Source organism: Erithacus rubecula (assembly GCF_903797595.1).
Source record: "Erithacus rubecula genome assembly, chromosome: 22".
NCBI classification, from domain to species: Eukaryota; Metazoa; Chordata; class Aves; order Passeriformes; family Muscicapidae; genus Erithacus; species Erithacus rubecula.
Window position 1 is genome coordinate 4,856,282 of NC_136674.1, and position 20,405 is coordinate 4,876,686.

Genomic DNA, 20,405 nt, shown 5'->3' on the forward strand with positions numbered 1-20,405 from the left:
AATGTTCTTTAGCATGCGCTGGGGTCCTGGGGAAGATATCAAAGAGAGAAAAGGTGTTGGTTCAACTTTCTAAAAAGTTTTAAATATTCAATGAACTTGCTGCTTTGAAAAATGTGTGTCAAGCAGTGTTGGTGCTGCAGGAATGGCCGGAGAGGGGTGGTTTTAGAGAAACTGTAAGATACTTTAAACTGCTGCAGGAGTGGCAAGAGCAGAGCTTTACTGCTTCAGCTCAGAGTGGTTCAGGCTGTTGGAGTTCAATGTGCAGAATTTCCTGTGCATCCTGACGAGACTGCCTCGGGTATTTCACACCTGTGTGGGATGAAGCTGCTGCTCTCAGCGGATGCTTCCCCCAGCTCGCTGCAATCACCCCAGAGCTGAACACGCATCCTGATGACTCCCGCAGCCAGGAGGGGCCGGTAGAATCACCAGCAGCGCTCCAGCTTTATCTCTACAGGTGCGTCTGCCCTTCGAGGCAGCACCGGGCAGGATGCGGCTGCTGCTGCGGACAGCGTGAGCGGCGCGGGGGGCGAGGCGGGGTCCGTGCAGGTGAGGAGGAGCGGCGGGGGCCCGGTGGGGTCCGTGCAGGTGAGGAGGAGCGGAGGGGTCCCGGTGGGGTCCGTGCAGGTGAGGAGGAGCGGAGGGGTCCCGGTGGGGTCCGTGCAGGTGAGGAGGAGCGGAGGGGTCCCGGTGGGGTCCGTGCAGGTGAGGGCGGAGCGGCGCGGTCCCGTCGCGGTCCCTGCGGGCCGGTGCAGGTGAGGCGGAGCGGCGCGGTCCCGTCGCGGTCCCGGCGGGCCGGTGCAGGTGAGGGCGGAGCGCGGCCCTCATGCAGCCCGCATGCCCGGCGCTCGGACATGCTCACTAGCGGCGCGGCGCGGGCTGCCGCGGGCACTGAGCGCCGAGCCGCTGGCGGAGCCGCCGCAGGGCCCCGAGCCGCGCGTCCCGGGGCACCGAGCGCAGGTGAGCGGGGCCGGGGGAACCGAGCGAGCGAGCGAGCGATCGGTGTGCGCGGCCGCCTCCTGCCCGGCCGGCAGCGCCGGCGCTCCGGCACACGGCTGCGGGGTCCGCGGGGGCAGCGCCCCGGGCGGCGCGGCTCGGCCGTTCTCCCGCAGCCGCCGAGCTTGCCGGAAACTCGAAACATTCTGCACGGAAGGAACGAAGGAGCGGGGTAGAGCAGGCGGCGTGGCCGCGGCTGCCCGAGCGTTCATCGCTCGCTGCCCGGCTCCGGTAACGCCTCGGTGCGCGCAGCCCGCCCGCCCTGCCCGGAGCGGGGCCGGGCTGCTGGCGGGCACCGGGCAGGCTGTGCCGGGGCTCGGACGTGGCCGTGACACGGCCGGGGCTGCAGGCGGCTCGGCTCGGCTCGCCCTTGTCAAGACAGGCTTCCTGTACATCCCGAACTTGCGTTACAGCTCCGAGCGCTGCTGGGTGTGATCCGCCCTGCTCTGCACAGCGCTGACGTTCGCGTTGCAGGAATTCTTCCTTCTCTGCCCGTTCTTGCACAGGTGCCTGAAAACTCGGTGTATTCACAGCTGGAGATGGTCAAACTCCTTAACTTCTCCAGTTTACACCACTGAGACTCAGGGGTCCCTATCTGTAGTGCTGCTTTCCATGCCAGTTCTTCCCAGGAGTTAATTGCTTTAAGTGACAGTGACTCACGGGAGGAATCTGACTCTGCCTGAATGAGCAACTCATTCTAGTAACTTGACTTTTCCAAGTAAAATGGCTTGAGCTGCATTCTTGTCGTTGGGAGGATTACAGAGAGTGATTCTGAGATACAATACAGAGATTATTCTGGTATTTAATCTCTCTCTGACAGTTGCTTGGGGCAGAAGGCTCCTCCAGAACTACTTGTGGATGGCAGCTGCTTAGTTTTTAAAAGTGACAAATGAGAAGATTTGCTTGGTTGGTGGGACAAGCCATGAAAACAGAACCACATCTTAGAGTACTTGGGAAGGAAGGCATTTTTCTTTCATCCCCTTTTGGAGCAATAGACAATTGCCAGTTGTCAGCACCTTTTCAAAAGTTTTAAAAACTGCCTAAGGCTTGTGGAACTGATGAGTTCTTAATTTTCGCAGTAGCCCTGATATAGCAACCACTGTCATAACACTTCAGGGGTTTCAGTTTTGATAATGTGTTTTAGGGAGGGGCAGTGTAAATATAAATTTTGTGTTCTGCCTGGCACGGATCAATGGAGTGCTACACTGAACACATGTTGTCCTAATTTATCATGGTACAAAGGATAGATTTATTTTTAAAGTGAAAAAAAAAAAAAGGGTGTGAATCATAACACACTAAGGAGTGAGAGATCCCCTGTGAGTCAGGATCCACAGTGTGTAATTTCTGTTCTCTTCTTCATAATTAATAGTGAAGAAACTTGTGATTTACAGTAAATTGTCAGGATTTATAATAACTGTAAGAGAACTTACATAGATCCTGACAAAATGAGTCAAGCCATTTTAATTTTTTTTTTATGTGATCTAAGCTCACTGGAGGAAGACCAGTAAAAAACTGGGGGCTGAGAATGCTTTATAAAATTAAATATAGTGGGTTTTTTTTCTATGAATAAGCTCAAACTCTATGGATGCCTTTATGCAAAGCTAAGATAGTGTTAGTCCTGTTCAGATATTTGGGGTTTTTCTGTTTGTAGTGTCATGTTGCTTATTACTGCATTGAGAACCACATGCTTTCTAGGAACTGGACAGATTCCTCCACCCTTGTCCAAGAGAACAGGCTGCTCCCAATGCAGGAAAAACAAACTGCAGCAGCTGCCACAGTCCCAGGGTTTATAAAATCCAACTCCCACTGCCCCTTCCCTTGGCTCTTACCTGGCAGGTGTGAATGGTTCCAGCATGGAAAATATTGAGGAGCACTGGGCTGCAGCTCTTTGCCTCCCAGTTCAAAGGACTGATGAGTGAGCAGTGTTCTCAGATAACCAGCAGTGCCTTCTGGAGGACAAGTGTGTGTTTGGGAAAAGCTGATGTGTTGCAGGTGGAGGAACTCAAAGTGCAGCAGATTTTCCTAGGGCTGGTCTGTCCCACAGCCCTTTGTAAGAGATGTGAGTGTAACTCAATCACCTGTCCTTTCACACAGGCTGAGGAGCTGTTTATAAAGGCTGATTTGTGTGCTGCTGAAGTGTTACCCTGGGGAAAACCATCTGTGTTGTGCTTTGGGTTACCTCTATCAGTGGCAGCCAGAGGTGGTTAACTTGGGAGAACTGATCCAAATCAGAAGTGAGCAGAACAAACAAACTGGTGATTTGTGAGGAGCAGCTTCCTAGCCCAGCTCTGTGTGTGAGCACAGCAACATCTGCACGGAGGCAGGAAAGGCTGGGATCAGCTTTGTGCTGCCATAAAGTGATTGCAGTTATGGCATCTGTGTGTCTCCTGTCAGGGCTTTTCCTGTGTTAAATGCTGCTTTACTGCTGTGGCACCAGCTCCTGAGTGATGTGGTTGGATCTGCCTAGGATTGCTATCCCTGGCTTCTCCAGAAACCATCCATCCAACCTGCTGTCAGCTCCAGTGGGTGAGGTTTGCATGCCTTGTCTTCCTCTCAGATTGTAGCACAGTTCTTTTCCTGCCCGGAGGGAGCCACTTGTGCTGTGCCTTTCTGTGCCTGGATTCAGGGATCTCTCTGCTGGAAAATATCCTGCTCTGTGTTTTGTGCCCTCCTCTGCATATTTCTTGTTGATGTATCAGTGGGGTGGGTGGCCAGCTCTTCCCAGAAAACATTAATAAAGATGTAAGCAGGCAGCACAAGTCAACGTGAAAGTCTAACAAAGCTTGTTATGGCAGAAGTGGTTTGGAGTGGACAAATCTCAATTTGTTGCAACTGAGTCATGTTCTGTGGGGGTGGAAGTGTTCCTTACAGCCCAGCCCTGCCTTATTTAAATATTTAAACATTTAAATACAGCAAGGAGCAGCAGGGCCAGTACCTTTTCTGTTGCTCCAGTGTAGTCTGGTCTATATTAAATTCCTGTACTGCAAGGCAGTAAAGGTTAGTATTTAGAACTCCTGTGGCATTCATGCATGCCTGGATAACTCTCCCTGGCAGTTTTTTTTCTTTAGGAAAGCATTTGGTCAGGTGCCAATGTCCAGCTTTCCTGGGACACTCTCAGACCTTTACCCAGCGTGGTGACCTTGGGCCAGCCTGGGCACCGCCCTTCCTGTGATTCAGTTCAGCAGCTGGTAATAAATGGAGGTAGAATTTGACATTTTGGCAGTGCCTGTGCAGTGCTGCAGTGTTTGCCTTCTGGGCAGAGAGGTGCAGCAGGCTGCAGTCACTGAAAGCTTTGTCACTTTGAAGGGGCAGTGTCATTGCTGGGGTGACCAATGTCGTGTCAAAATGTGTTGTGGTAGTTGCCAGGAAATGGAGAGTCTGTGGATGACTAAAAAGTGCTCTGTGACACAGCTGTGATGGCACTCAGCCTGCAGGCTGGGCTCTATAAGATAGAGCTGTGCCTTCAAATTTACTTTGGTAATTTCTTTTGAAGGCATTTTTCTAGTAAAATTTCACCACGGTTTGCCACGGAGATGATGAAAGATCTAGAGGGGAAGTCCTATAAAGAGCAGATAAGGCCACTTGGTTTGTTCAGCCTGGAGAAGAAGAGACTGAGGTCAGATCCCACTGGGGGCTGCAGCTTCCTCAGGAGGGGCAGCACCAACCCCTGCTCTGTGAAGAAGAGCAGGAGCTGTGCCAGGGGAGGTTAAGTTGGATTTTAGGGAAAGGTTCTTCCCCAGAGGGTGCTGGGCACTGAACAGGCTCTCCAGGAGAAGCCCCAAGGCTGCCAGAGTTCCAGAATTTGGGCAATGCTCTCAGGATGCACAGGGTGGGATTGTTGGGGTGTCTGTGCAGGGCCAGCAGTTGGAATGGATGATCCTTGTGGGTCCCTTCCAGCTCAGGATATTCTGTGACATTCTCTATATTTCCTTTTAGTGTTCTGGGTCTGAGCAGAGCTTTCCCCCTTACAAAAGGCAACACAGAAATGTCCTAACCTGGGGCAGGAAAACAGCCTCTGGAGGGGCTTTGAGGCTGCAGGAACCCTTGGTGCCTTAGCAGCTGAGTTTCATTAGGCAGAGTGATCCTGGTGCCTTCTGCCAGCTGACAATCACCAGGTGTATTTGGCCATTTTGCTAATGAAGACCAGGATTATGGAGGGAGCAGTAATTCAACTAGGGAGCAGTGTTTGTCAAGAGGATTTTATTGAGCTTGCCATTGCATTTTTCTTCATTACCATATACTCAATATTTTATGGCTGTCTTTATGTCTGTTTTCATTGCCACCTGCTGCCTGGTCTAGATGGGATATTCCTATCCAGGAAAGAATCAGCTTCAGCATTATAATGACAAACTGAGAACAGAAAAAAGGGTAAACTCAGCTTTCACACTGCACATATTGTTCATGGCTGAAGGGTCCAGTTAAGTCAATGTCCAATTATATAATGAAGAGATAGTGATCTGTTTAGCTTTTTAGAAAATTAAATTCCACTGAAACAATATAACTGGGACTATAGAAGTAGGAGGGAAACTATTTTCCATTCTGAAGCAGGTCTTTGTATAGAGTTGGGTTTTTTTAAACTCACTAACAGTAACTAATAACTTGTACATTATACAGCCCACACTGAGTCATTGTTTACTCAGGGAAATGACTTTCAACAGCCAGACTTGTTTGTGAGGTTTAATAACTAAAATATGCAGTTCTGTGCTTTACAAGGCTGCACACTACAACCAGCATTTTGAGAAAACAAAACCTGGTGCATATTTTCAACACCACCCAGCACTGCATTACAAATGGTGCATTACTGGAGCTCAGTTTTTGATCTGCAGTAAAAACTGGTGAGGTTTGGAGGGAGGGAAGATTATTGCACAAATTAGAGCTGGGCTTTTCTAGAGTTTTATTGAACCTTCCAAATTAGATAACTCTCAAGGAACCCTTGTTCTGTGTCCACACATCTTGTTGTTTGAAATAACAGGTTGTCTTCTGCTCTTAGGACTTTTGGAGTCTGTTTGAACCTCTTGTGCTTCTTGGGAGGGAGTGCCACACCTTTGCACCAGGAAGCCAGGAATTCTCTCTCTGACAGAATTGGAACTCAGACAGCAAAACAGATGTTTCTTTTGCTTGAGTGAGCACTGGAATTCAGTTGTGAGTTTTTCTGCCTCTTCCTGATTCATTATTTGCTGTTCTGTGTTAGCATGGGGTCCTCTCAGATATTACAGGAAACTTCCCTCCCCATCCAATACACTGTAAAGGTTTTAACAACAGCCAGGGTTTGTGTCCCTGCTTGGTTTTGGGGTTCTGAATAAACATCCATGAGCACCCATCACATTTCTCAAATAAACAGAGTGCTTAATTTTAAATAGTGTATTCAAAAAGTTTATTTTTGGTTTTTTTTTTCCCAAATCCCAAACTTTTTGGACACAATTTTGTTGGAAATTAGAAAGGAAAGCTTAGTCTCATGTGAAAATGAAGGAGAGTACAAAATATGTGATTTGCAAAATCCTCATTTTATTTCTGCATGGATTTGTTTGCTCTTAAAAGTGGGAGAAGGGATCAAAAGCAAGTTCTGCAGAAAGTACAGAGTGAGTTTTTGTGTATGCCTGACCATAGCACTCTGTGGAAACACAGATTATATTTAATTTTGCTGATCTTCTGTCCAGAAATCTGGTGGGATAGGAACAGCAGTTTATGGAGCCATCAGTAAAGCTTAGAGCATCAACTTTTGCCATCCCAAAAATTCTCATGTTTTACTTTTATACTTCCCTTAAAACAACTGTGCAGTGCAGTGATAATCCCAGCAGGACTGGAATTACTGAGAGAGTCCCCAGGTTTCCTTGGGCATAAACCCAAGGTGTCAGAATGGGCATGGGTTATTTCTGGTCAGCTGGGGTATAGAAAAAGTGTGGGTGGATATATCAAGGTAAAAGGTGGTTGTTTGGAAAGGGAATTTTAAAAATTCATAACCTTCAGGCTGAAGGGATAGAATCTGAGAGAAAACCAGAGGCTGAAAGCCCAGAAGGAAGAGTGGAGGCTGAGAAAGGGTGGGAGACAAGTAAGAGAAGCAGGAACTGAAAAGGAGTGAGAGGCTAAATTGGTGTGGGAGGTCAGCAAGGAAAGTTGAGGCCAAAAAGTGGAGGTTGGAAAAGTTTGATAGAGATCAAGGTGTGTGGCAGGCAGAAAAGGTGGTGAGGCCAAAATAAGCCCATATCAGAGATCTGATCAATCTCATTTTGCTCTGTTGGCCTCCACATCCTCCCAAAAAAGGGGACTCAGAGATTGTTAAATTAAAGAAAAGAAAATTAAAGCTCAGCTTCATGGAATAACTTGGGGACAAATGCCCATTGTCTTGGCTCTTGTATTGCTTCAGTTAGAGCTTAGTTTCAGCAATTAAAAGTTTGGTTTCCAGCAGAAAGCAGCTCTGTAAATTAAATCTTTATTGTAAAAGTAGTGCAGGTGAGCTGTAGTGCTGTCAGTTAAATATCTTAAAGTATTGTTCTTTAAGATCACCAGAGAGGTGTCTCCTCAGAAGAAACAGCACTCTCATGACTGCTTTTGCAGGGATTTGAGAAAGCTGGGAGGAATTTGGGATAATTTATGTACATTCAAGAAATATTTCCAAACCAGGTGTGTTAAAGTCCCTTAGAACTTTTAAGAGAAACAACATAATGAGGAAGCACAGTGTCTTTTCTCTTTGCCTGATAAAATTAAAGAATACAAGGGCTGATGGTTGTGAGCCTTTTACATATTAGGGTAAAGCTTTCTGACATTATTTTACTTAAATATAAACTAATCTGATTTCGAGGTATTTGTGCCTTGATACAAGGAAGTAGCAGAAAAGAGAGTAAAAATAAAAAAATAAAAAAGATGAGCTGCACTTCCTGGAGAGAGTAGCAAGGCATGGCTGGTGCTGGCAGCCTGGCAGGTAGTGAGTGCTGGGAGGGAGTGAGGACTTCCCTGCTGCTCTGGCAGCCTGGTCATGAGGTCTCTATTTGAAGAGGAAATGTTGCAAGAGATGTAGTGTTTCTGTGCACAAAAAAAAAAAACAAAAAAAACAAACCAACCTTGTGCAGGAGGCTGTTTGATCTGTCCCTCTCTACTCAAACTGAAACCTGGGCTCTTGCCAAGTGTCTGCTCTGAAGTTTCCGGATCTAGGTGGGGACAGGGGAGTTCCAGCTGTAACCTGAATGTGTTCAACTGGCAGCTGCTGGTGTCCAGAGCTCCTGCACTGGGGGGAAAATTCCACCAAGTGTAGGATGGGAATGTGAGCAATGTCCAGGCTCAGGGCCATGCAGCTCACAAGCTGCACTCCTGGGGATGGTGGCTTTTTTCTGGAGGCTTCAGTGGAGTTGGCTGTTTGTCACTGAGTGCCTCTGCTGGAATGCTGCTTGCATGCCATCAGAACAGAGAGCACCTGTGAAAGGATTGTGCTGTCACCTGAGAGGAAGGAAATCAGTGCTGCTGCAGGGTGAGTGTGCACAGCTGGGAAGAAATCTTTGTATGAGCCAGTTACTGCCTTCCAAGGAAGAATCAGGTTGTCACAAAAAGTTGCTGTCCAGAAATCTGGTGGGATAGGAACAGCAGTTTATGGAGCCATCAGCAAAGCTTAGAGCATCAACTTTTGCCATCCCAAAAATGCTCATGTTTTACTTTTATGCTTCCATTAAAACAACTGTGCAGTGCAGTGATAATCCCAGCAGGACTGGAATTACTGAGAGAGTCCCCAGGTTTCCTTGGGCATAAACCCAAGGTGTCAGAATGGGCATGGGTTATTTCTGGTCAGCTGGGGTATAGAAAAAGTGTGGGTGGACATATCAAGGTGAAAGGTGGTTGTTTGGAAAGGGAATTTTTTAAATTTCATAACCTTCAGGGGGTTTGAATATTCTGTGCTGGTTGAAGGGATGGGATCTGAGAGAAAAACAGAGGCTGAAAACCCAGAAGGAAGAGTGGAGGCTGAAAAAGAATTTACCTTTGGAAAGGTAAATTCTGGTGTAAAGGTCTAAAAGTTATCAGCTTGGTACCTGGCTGCCTCTTCTGAGCACTGAATTTCTCTGTGCTGAGCTCCTGAAAGTGCTTTTCAGGCCACACTTCCACTGGTCTCAAATTATCTTAATTGCAAACCACTTATCTGAACTGATGAGTAGTTAACACAAATGTGACACAGTGCTCGTTAGAGCGGAAAATCAATCAGTGTTGAGTGTGGGCTGGATTGACATTTCTGGATTGATAGGGGATGGGGAGGTTCATTTGGGTCAATAAATGACTCAGTGATGAGTGTGTGTGTGAGCTGCTCCTCTCCTGTGTGCTGGCAACCAAAACCCACCAGCATCAGCCCTCATTTCTAAGGCCAAGAAGTGTCAGGTTTTGCAATTTTGGGGGCAGCAGAGCAGTGCTGGGTTGGGTCCCCACGTGTCAGGTTGGGTGGTTTATGATGCTGCTTCCTGCTCCTGGAGCCCTGCAGCCCTGGTGGCATTCCTGGGCTTGTCCTTGCATCACTTCTCCAGGACTTCACCCACAAAATGCCTTTCTTTTGTATTTCCCCCAGTGTCTAAGATAAGTTTCTCCTGATATCAGTTGTGTTTGGAATCACAGAATGGTCTGGGTTGGAAGGGATCTTAATGATCATTTTGTTCCACCTTTAAACTAAACCAATTTAACTTAGTTTCACTTCAGTTTTCCACTCTCTGCCTCACCTTGTACTTGCATCCATCTGACCCTTTGATTAACCCTTTGAAACAAAGTTGGGAGGGCAGTGATGAAGAAAACAGCATTTTATATTTGTTTATATTTGTTTAGCTCCCTGAACTGTCTGGTCAGAGCTGAATGGAGCCCCCAGTGCAGAGGGGGAGAGGGCCAGGACAGGCACAGCTGGGACAGAGGATGTGTGACAGCTGACAGCAGCCTGGGACTGCCCTCTGGCACCTCAGAGGACACTTTCTGTGCCCTTTTCACCTTGGACAAGGGTCTGTAATCTAATGATGTGGGAATGGTGGCTTGTGTGGCTGTTCTATTCTTGCACTGCTGTGTTTTGATCCTTGAAGTCAGTGCTAGTGAGAAGTTTGTTTGCTAGAAGGTTCTGCAGTCACACTGGGGGACTTTTGTGCTCTGATGTGTGGGCTGATTGGCACTAAAACCTCCCAGCATGTGGATGTGGAGCTAGGCCAGCTGTTTGCAACATAAATGGTAATCAGTTGTTTTCTAAATGTTGGCTTTATCAAGGTTTACAAACAGAACAGGCCAACTCCAGTCCACTGCTCACAATGAGATTCCCCAGCTCCTGAGCAGTGCAGGAGCACCTGCCCTGCTGTGCCCTTTAATGTGCTCTCACATCAGCAAGAGAGAGGCACTGATAAATCCTGCCAGGCTGCACACGCTTGGACACGATCCAGGAAAAGCTGGTGTCTGTTCTGCTCTTGCCAAAGCATCCTTGGAGTGGCTGGGATCCAAAATGGGGATCAGAGCCCAGGGCACAGGGCTCCAGCTGGGCACTGCAATATTCTGCTCTCTTCCCCTTCTCACAGCATTGTTTTCCATGGATGGAGTTTGGCCCTGAGGGTCAGGATGGGGAACACCTTACCCAGGGCATTCCCAGGGATTCCCACTCTTGCCCTGCTTTTCACCAGGTGTAAGGATCCAAGGAACCTTTGAGCCCTGTGGGACTCTAACAAGGCATTTGTGGTGGGTTGTAGGACAAGTTTTACCGTGTTGTGGTGTCTGAGCATGATGTGAGTGACACAGAAAGGGTAAGGGAGAAGGAATTAATTCTGCTGCCAAAACCTTCCGTGCGAGAGGTCGGACCTGGCTCTGTGCCCACTCCGGGCAGACGGGCAGGTTCCTGCAATTTGTTCTGTCACCACCAGCAGTGGCACACAAGGAAACAGAATTTAAGAATGGCATCCTGCAACAGAGGCCTCCAGAGGCTATTTCTAGATGGAATTGATGCTGTGTGTGATTCAGTGCACTGTAGCCTCATTGTGAGGGTAGAAAACAACCAAGAGTGGTTTGCTCTGGAATTCTCTATGCTGTAGTGGGCAGCTAGATTAAAATGTTTTAGAGCATTGCTCTTTGTCACACTGTGTGTGAAGAGGTTTCACAACCAACAGGTGAGCTGGAGTGGGTTAGCACTTGGAAAAGTGAATTTTGGGCTAGTTTATTCCGAATTTAAATAGGGGGTTTAGCCCTGCAGCTCCTGCCGGGACTGTCAGCTGTTGAGGAGTTTGTCAGCTCACCAGACAAGTGTGTGCTGCCTGTCACACACCCAGGAATTCTGAGAATGCGAGGGACTCTGCCACTCCATTCCTGTTAGTGCTTCCCCTCCCGCTGTAGGGGCCGGTGGGAGCAGGACAGGAGCAGGACAGGAGCAGGACAGGAGCAGGACAGGAGCAGGACAGGAGCAAAAGGGCTCCAAAGGCGGAGTTGAATCCGTGGATGGAGGGAGGTAACGCCGCTGGCTGCCCCAGCCCTTCATCCACGCACAGCGGCAGATTCTCCTCATTCCAGCCTGCTGACTTCAAGGAGGACTTGCTCTGACAAGCTGGAAATGAGGGCTGGCAGCTTCGTCTGCAGCTCAAAGGCTTTATCTCTCTTAGACACTCTTGCTAACATTTCCCACAAACGCTGCCCTGCTGGCAGGAGCTGCTGCACACACAGGATCCATCAGGCGCTTATGAATAAAGCCTCACCTTGTGTAACTCTGCTCAGAACAGGCAAGGAACACTCCACCAAGCCCTTGGCACCTGGCCATGGCAGAGCTGGCTCTCCTTGTGCTTCAGCCTCATTATCTGGGGAGCAGCACAAGAGTCAGCTCAGCCTTTGATTCTCCTGTCCCTCTACCAAGCACTGCTGTTCTTTCCTCCACAAAATCCCTGCAGTCCAGCCTCCTTCTCCCACCGGGACTGCTCCCATCAGCTGCAAGCTGGCAGCTTTCCATCATCCCCAGCTTCCACAGCATGTTCTGATGGTTCTGCAGCTCAGCTTCTCGTTCCTCTCTGAGCTCCTGCTTCACTCCTGCTCCATGATGAACTCTCAGACTTCCAGGATTGTTCTGGCTCCATTTCCCTGCTGCTGCCCCCCAGCCCCATGAGGGATGCCAGCTGTTTCCACCTGTCAGGGTTGTTTTGCATGTTGCCTTTAAGGCAGCTGCTTCTGCTGCATTTACAGCCTTGAACCTGGAATATTCATATTCCTGGCCTATCTCAATCAATTGATGAACTCAGCCTCCACTAAAAGCTTTCCCAGGGTGGAATCTATTTGAGATGTAATAATGGTTCTAGAGAACCTGTGCAAGGTGGCCAAGCTGTTCTTTGATTGCTGTTTCTGTTTCAAAATCAGTATTGAAACAAGGGTACTTTTACAATTCCATATTTAACATATGGGATGAGATAACCTTAAGCGTGATGCAGTAAGGTGTGCACCCTCATATAAAAATTTATCATAAGTCAAATTTGAGTCATCATCATGGTTGTGACATGATTTCTGCTTAAAAGGGCATCTTTGATGTCATCACTATATTGCTTCAGAAGCAGCTTGCTGGTGTTATTTCAGGTTGGGGAGGGTGTGTACGTGTCTGTAGCTTTTGAAAACCATAAAGTCAGTGTCAAATGTCTGCCCAGTGCTTCACACAGTGCACAAGTGGCTGCTAGCAGACAAAACTCTTTATATTTTTGGTCTGATCCTTGAGGGACGGCTGTTACCACAGGGCTTTGACTTGTGGCCATGTATTGACATTTAACCAGCCCAGCTGAGCAGAAGGGGATCCCAATGCTCTCTGCTCCAAATGCTCTCTCCTGACCATGGGACTGTGCTTCCTGCACATTGTGTGAAATGAGACTTGTGAAACAAAAGCTCTCATTTCCCTTTGTGAAGCTTGATACAGAGCACACAGCTCTGGAGCAGCAGGATATGAGAATTAGAATTGTGGTTGCAGTGAGGATTTTGAACAAGGAGCAGGCATGAAGTACCCAAAGCATTTAACCTCAGTGTTTTATTCATCCTGGAGCAAGTGTAATTTAAAGTGGCACCTCTATAATTGATGAAGTATCTTTTTACCACTTGTTTAATTACCAGTTTCAGTGTCTAGAAAGCAACAGATCAATAATTTACAGTGATGAACTTCCCTGTGTCTCTCTTTTTCTACTTCAGCCGTGCAAACAACAGCTCCTGAAACAAACCCTCAAATATTGATGCTTTCCTTTAGGTGACACAAAAGAGCTTAACCTTTTTTCCTGCCCCAGGTGCACTCCAGCACTGCTGAAGCTAAGGGCAGAGCACTGACCTTGGCAAGGCAGGGTTAATTCAGGGCTTGCCCTGTGTGTTGTATCAGCTCTCAGCTTTTTACTCCTCTCATTGTTGGAGTGATGAAGGCTGAGCTCCTGTTGTTGCTGTACCAGCAGATGCTGCTGCCCTGGCTTTTGAGAGTTGCTAAAAGAGAAAATGTAAGCTAAGCTGGTGCCTGTGGTTTGTGTGGATTTCTTACATGATGGGGTTTGGTAACAAATGCTGAGTTTTCTGTGTGCAATAGCTGTTCTGGAGACTCTTGGATCTTTCTGTCAGGTTTGAGCTCACATTCCCTCATGGTCCTTGATCTGTCCAGGAGGAGCTACAGGATCTGTGCCTGTCAAATCAGAGGGAAAAAGGTGTTTCCTTCCCAGTGGATGGGCCTTCAGACAGTTCCTGGCTGCCATGGACTGTGGGGTTTCCCCAAACAGATTCCATGAGATCCCCAAATCCATGCCCTTCTAGCAGGATGATGAACTCTGCTTTCACACTCCCAGTCTCATACCTGTGACTCTTCTCACTTTTTAGAGCCAACACAAATATCTCATTTCTCCTGGGCTTGACTTTGAGCAAACAACTCAGTGCCTGCATCCTTGGAGCTGGTATGAAAACAAACAGGAATGCATCCCTTTCCTGTCTCTGACTCTGCCAGTCCTCATCTCCTAATGGAGAACAAGATGCTGTGGGACATTTGGCATTTCTGTTAATGTCACAAGTGTCAGTTCCTCCAGGATCTCCCCTTCCAGAGCTCCCAGCCCAGAAGAGGGTTTTGTGTACAAAGGAGGTGTAAAGGGTTGTGAGGAAGATTCCTGGGCCTGTTGTGTCAGCCTCAGCAGGGTTTGTGCAGTTTTGCAACCATCAAATGCAGGATTAGGAGTAAATCAGACAGAGAAAGAAAAAGGGTTTGGACCTAATGAATGTTTCCATTCTCTGCATAGACCCTGTTTATCCAGATGTGCAACATCCATTCCTGAAAACCACAAAGGGATGGACTCCTTCATTGTTCTTTAGTGTCTCTGTTTCTGATTAAACTGATGCCTCTGATAATGTAGGAAGTTTTGAAAATGCAGAGAGCAGTGCTGTGTAGTTCTCCTTAGGAAGGAGTTGAAACTGCTTACAATCCTTACAATCCAAATTGCAGGCCAATAATTTATTTGTTTTTTAACATTAATGTCATCACTGCTTCTTTTATGTTTAAAAAAACAAAATCTTGATTTAAGGTGGTTTGATCCAGTAGGATCCAGTAGGAATATTCTGAGTGGTTTGAGTGCAAGCTGATGCAGCTGATGTGGGATATCCTAATGAAATGATGGCTCTATTTTCCAGGAACACTAATGGGAGCTCATCATTCCCTGTGGATATTAAGTGATGCTAAATCTATTTTGGGACAGAAAAGATTCCCCAGCCTGTTCAGCACAGGCTCCTTGGGGCAGTCAGAGATGACCTCACACCATCCCCTTCATCTGGTGGCTTTTGCCCTGGTTTGCAGCAGGGCAGGGCAGGCAGGGGAAAGGGAAAAGGGAAGCAGCTCAGACATCAGCTGCAATATCATCTGCTGAGCCCAGTGCCAGACCCAGCCTGGCTCACTGCCTGCCCCTCTCTGTCTGCTTTGCAAACTGCTCAGGCCCTTCCTTTGAGCACAATCTGCAATTCCTGCAGCTCAGCCACTGCTCTTATTTTGGGTTCATGATCTAGTTGTTGGAACTCTTTCCTTAAACTTTTCTTAGGGGGCTTGTGCCATTGCAATCAGTGTAAAGTGCTCTTTGTTCCTTTACAAAGAAGGGCTTGAAAGAAGTTCAGTCTTGTGTGTCACTAATAGTTTTATTAGAACTTATAAATAACTTTTCACTGCCCCAAAATAACTGCCTGCCTTAGGCCAACAGAGTCAGTTTGGAACAGAAAGGACAAAAAAAAAAAAAAAAAAAAAGAAGTGGTGGAAGTACAAAATCATATCTGTAAACTCTTAACTTATAAATCATCAAATTAAAAACTGCTCCACTTGTTGGAATGTCCAAAACATCCAAAATACTCACAGAACTTCACTTGGGGATTTGGAGTTTGGTGCAGAATTGCTGGGTTTGCTTTAAAAGAGGGTCACACCCAGAAGGAAAATAAGAATTTGTTACTCCCAGGTGTCACCCAACACTTGCAGTTGCTGATTTGGCTTTTTTTCCTGTGGATATGCCATGGGACAAACCTGTGGCAATTGTACATTGCAAAATGTACAACTTTGTACTATTGCAATTGTACCAATGCAAAATGTTGTTCATAGCAACATATCCCCATATTTTGGGTACAAATGATACTGAGATCCCAGATATTACCCTGATATAAACATCTTTATCCTACTATAAACTGTCCTTACAAAGGGATTTTGCTGTTCCAGTTACAGTAGAGAGAAGTAGGGTTAGTTATTTATTGGGGCATCCCTCATGTACAAACTATTTTATTAAAAAATCCAAATTTAAGCAAATATGTTCCATATGTGAGCCTCTCCACTCTGCTTTTCAGGAAATTTTTAGTCATTTGACCTTTATTCTTCTGAACTTTGGAAGCTTGAATATACTCATAAAAATCTAGATATTACCTGTACTCCAGTCTCCACATAACAGAAAAGTTCATGGCTTTGAAAACAAATTAGGAATTCCACAATAGCTTTATTCAAGCTTTATGAAAAAGAAAAACTCCATGCTGCCTTAAAAGAAACAGTTTCATTTGGCTTTTTGGAGGGAGGTATTTCCTTTTTAAACTGTTTCTCACAGTACCAGTGATCTGATTTTGGGTGTGGTTTGTTTTAATGTAAAGCTGCATTGGTGAAAGTTGTCAATTAAAAGAGAAAAGGACAGGAGAGGTCAGGGAGGTTCAGTTGTTTCCTATAAAGCAGTCTGATATAGAAGATAAATTTGGTATTTGGATTTCTGTATGTTGGCACAGTTAAGAAGGATTTCTTTCAGGTAGCCTTCCTGAGGTTTCAGATTTAACCTACTAAAGAAAATAAAGCAACTTAAACTTTCTGTTTTCGTCTGGCAGTTCTAAACAGACAATTCCTGTATTTAGAGAAGAATTTTGCAATCTTTGGGGACACAGGGGAAGTTTGGGATCCTGTCAATACAACATTACTAGGGGTGGATGAACTCCCAGTCTCATACCTGTGACTCTTCTCACTTTTTAGAGCCAACACAAATATCTTATTTCTCCTGGGCTTGACTTTGAGCAAACAACTCAGTGCCTGCATCCTTGGAGCTGGTATAAAAATAAACAGGGCATACAGCAGTGTAAGGGTCCAGCCTTACAGCTGAGCCTTTGTACTGACTCAAATCCACAGGGAGCTCCTTCCCAAAAATGTTTTTATCCACATTTAACTTTCAGATACCACTGACCACAAGCCATACCATCCTGCTGAATTGCTTTATAATTGTTATGGAGCAAGTATTACATGGGAAAAGAGGCATAAGAGCATTTAAAATAAGAACTTTTCTGTAGCTGTTTCTCTCTGAGTCACAACCACTTGTGTTTCCCAGCTCTGAAAAAACCTCCCTGTTGCCTGCACTCCTTTTCCCCATTGCTGTGCAGCCAAGGATGTGAAGTATTTAACAGGACAAAAATTAAAGGTCAGTCTAAAAATCCTCAGAAATCAATAAAGCCCAGCATGAAACATCCTCTTGGCACAGAGCTGCTGCATGCCCTGCAAGGCTTTGGGCTCACACCCTCTCTGGCCAGGTGCTGTCAGCAGCTGCTGAGATCCTGGTGACACTGGAGGAATCCTTGGAACAGTGCAGGGGATTGGGAATAACTGGGAATCTCAGCCATGGGGTCTGGGAAGTCCTGATGCTGTGATGTAGAGAGAGATTTGTTGTCAAAATCTAATCTCTCATTAATGGCTCTCACAGGGGTTGCCTGGGTTGGTTTTTTTTTTGGTTGGTTTTTTTTTTTGGTTAGAGCTTTTTTCTTAAGAGTTTTTTTTTTTAATTTGTTGTGGCAAACTGAGCCCTGCAGCTCAAGGAGGTCTCACCTGACAGGAAAATATTGGCTGGGATTTGGCCCTGTCCTCCCCTGGAAGCTGTGTCATTCTGCAGAGAAAAGACATAGGATGTGGCAGGGCTACAGATACAGAATTGTTTGTACATTCTGTCACAAACATCTCTTGCTGTCAGAGAGGAAAAAAAAAAAAACAAAACAACAAAACACCAAAACTCTGGGTGATAAATCTGTCAAGCAATTTATATTGTGCTCATTTCCTGGCATTCTGGGGCTGTGTTTGCTCAGCAAACTGCCCTGCACTGGGAGCTCCTGCCTTTATCCAAAGGCAAAGCAGGGATGGAAAGATTCCCCTGGATGGGAATCACAGGGAAACCTTCCAGTTCTGTCACTTCACCCAGATGAGGCCTCTGTGAGCAGAGTTGTAGGAACTCCCTTCTATTTGTATAAAAAGGAGGAAAATCCATCCTTTACCTGGGCTGGCAGGTTTGGTGTCTGCTGAGGGGATGGTGGAAGGTGTGGGCTGGAGCTGCAGCTCACCAGCAATGCCTCTGGTGCCTGTAGCTGCTCAAACCCTTGGCCTAGGAGACATTAATTCCTGCAATTTTGTGTAAAATTATTGCTGTGAAAATGATCTTAAATGGTGCCCAATGGCTTTGCTGTTTAAACCAAGGTGAGTAAGAGAAGTGTCCAGTTCATAAACCATTTGTGTTCTGTGGGTCTGCAGCCCAGGAAGGGCAGGAAGGGGAACTCTCAGCCTGCCCATGTTGTGCTTTAGGACATGGTTGTGTTTTTTTTTCCCTGCCCTTTCCCAATTACAGACATGCTCAGCTTTGCTTTACAAGTGTTATTTTGTAGATTTGAAAGTCTATTCTATCTTTTTCCTGCCACAGAGAAAAGCAAGGGCATCACAGAAGGACAGAGCAGCTCTAATTTGCCCATTGAGGTGCTGTTTTTGTCTGTAGGACAGGACCCTGCTCAGAAGAGGAGTCACAGTTAAACTCTGTCCCTCTGTGGAGGGGAGCCCTGGGTGTGTGAGCAGCCCCAAACCTCCTCAGGATTCCTGTCCATCCTTCTCCTCCAGACTGCAAACAGTTTAGTGCTGATCTGGCCTTATATAGTCATTTCCTATTATTAGAAACATTTCCTTGGGATCTTGCTCAGGGAGTAGCAGAGGGAAATCCTGTTTCCTTCATCTAACTTGCAGGCAGAGCACCAGTGCTCACTCTTTCCTTATCTCGTGTGGATGGAACACAAAGTTTTTGTTGTCATCTGCTTTCCAGCCTTCAGCCCTTTCTACCACTGAAGCTCTTTTCAGAGATGCAGGAAAAGCAATGTGAAGGAGTAGGAACTGTCAGTCAGCAGTGAGAGCTGTGAAGTTTTGTCTGCAGCCTGTACATTTTTCATCGTGTTTTCCTCACTCAAATTTAGTCCTTCCTTTTGAAAACCAGCTCTGTTCAGTGCTGGATTGTGTGAAAAGTGTGCTAGGATATTTCACCTGAGAGTGCTAGGGATGGGCAGACAGTCAATGGCTGGGTTAAAAAAGAGGAACAACTTTAAATTAAGGAAGGAGAAGTTTTTTAGAATGTGTTTTTAAAGGCGAGACTCGTCACTGGCAGCACGGAGATATGCACAGGCTTTGAACATTTAATTTTTCCTGTGAAAACATTTTTTCCCCTTAAAAGGAAGATGTAGGTCCTGCCACTGGGAGTGACTGTTTGGAAAGTCAGTGGGGAGGAATGCACATCAGCTGAACTGAGTCAGGCTGTTTGTGTTCCCAGCTCCCTCCAAACCCCCTCCTGCCCCAGCCATGGTGTCAGAGCAATCACAGGAATTAACTGCTGCATTTCAACCCTGCTGCTGCAGTCAGGGCAGCAACTGCTGTTGGGATCTGAGTGTGTTTGGAAAATCAGGGAAACCCTGACAGGGCCGTGAGCAGGAGCAGCCACGGGCATGAGACAAACTGGCATCACTTTAAGGGCATCTGGTAATTATAAAGTGGGACTTTGTTCTGCTGGCCACTGTCAAAGCCAGCCAGCCATTTCTGTTTCACTGCTCCAGCAGAAAGCAACAACAAGGAAAATTTATCTTAATTTGTTAGGTTAACCCAGTTTCTGTTTTTGCTCACGTCATAGACCCAGAATTATTGTGTGTGTGCAGGAGCCATAACTAAATACAAACCCATCATATGTGCTTTTTAATCCATCACCAGGAGCATCAAAACAGGGAGCAGCACTGGCAGAGAAAGTGCAGGAATCCAAGGACACGTGTGCATCTCCATTTTTTTGTTATATTCTTTTTTTTTCGTATTTATTTGTGAAAGACTGAGCTGGGAAGAAAAGAAGTTTGGTGTTCTCACTGATGAAACTTTCTTGGAACAAACAGAACCAGTATTGACAGTTTTAGGCATTACAAAGCATAAATTAGAATCCAAAATAATGATCTAAATATTCTTTGTGTTCTGGTTTTTGAAGCCTTTTGGCCACACCTCAATATTTTTAAGATTTTGTCTGTAACCCTGCAAACACCTTCACACAGAATGGGGGAATTCAGTCAGCTTTGTGATGTCATGAAGTTTGCAGTAAAATGAAGGAGCTTTCATCATCCTGAGGCACCTTTTGAGTGAGTATAATGAGCTTTTGGTTTAACCTTTCTAGGTGTGCAGTCTCATAACTGAGCAGGAATGTTCTGTCTCCAGGGACAGTGTCCTGTGCTCAAACCTCTGTTCCTCAATTCTTGTTTGGAGCACTCATGAGAGGGAAAGAGAAGATGCTTTAATCCAAAAACTGGATTAAAAGAGGCAATTCTTAGCAGAATTAATAATATAGGGAGGAGGTTTTGCCTTTTTATCAAGCCTGTTACAATATTTAGCATTGGCTCTTTGGCAGGGTGTTGATTTATCCTTATCCTGCAGTCAGATGTTCATCCTCTGTTGGATGTTTTTCCTGAGCAGTGGGACAAATGTCCCTCAGAACCTTCAGTTTCTGCTATAGGGTGTTTTAGGAATGTGAGGCATTTTAATCAGTTTTAGATCAGGATGATCTGGACAGCAGGACAATGTGACAGGTTAAAGACATTTCTATTTTTTGATTAAGATGTTCCTCTGACCTGTGAGAGGAAGGGCTCTCAAATTCCTGGCCTGTTTAGGGTGGTTTCTTTCCCAT

General features: G+C 46.2%; 1 protein-coding gene across 4 annotated transcripts in view; it reads left to right on the top strand.

The window, feature by feature from the left end:
- Positions 1-821: 821 nt before the first annotated feature.
- Positions 822-20,405, top strand: part of MYO1C (myosin IC) — a 49,605-nt gene continuing 30,021 nt past the window's right edge. For 2 of the 4 annotated variants that reach the window (XM_079324963.1, XM_079324964.1), the window contains exon 1: positions 822-957. In XM_079324963.1, coding sequence (XP_079181089.1) covers positions 835-957 — 123 coding nt within the window. In that variant the 5' untranslated portion in view covers positions 822-834. Of the gene's footprint in view, positions 958-3,387; positions 3,520-5,983; positions 6,136-20,405 lie in introns of all 4 variants that reach the window. The other 2 variants (XM_079324967.1, XM_079324968.1) reach the window with 2 other exon arrangements.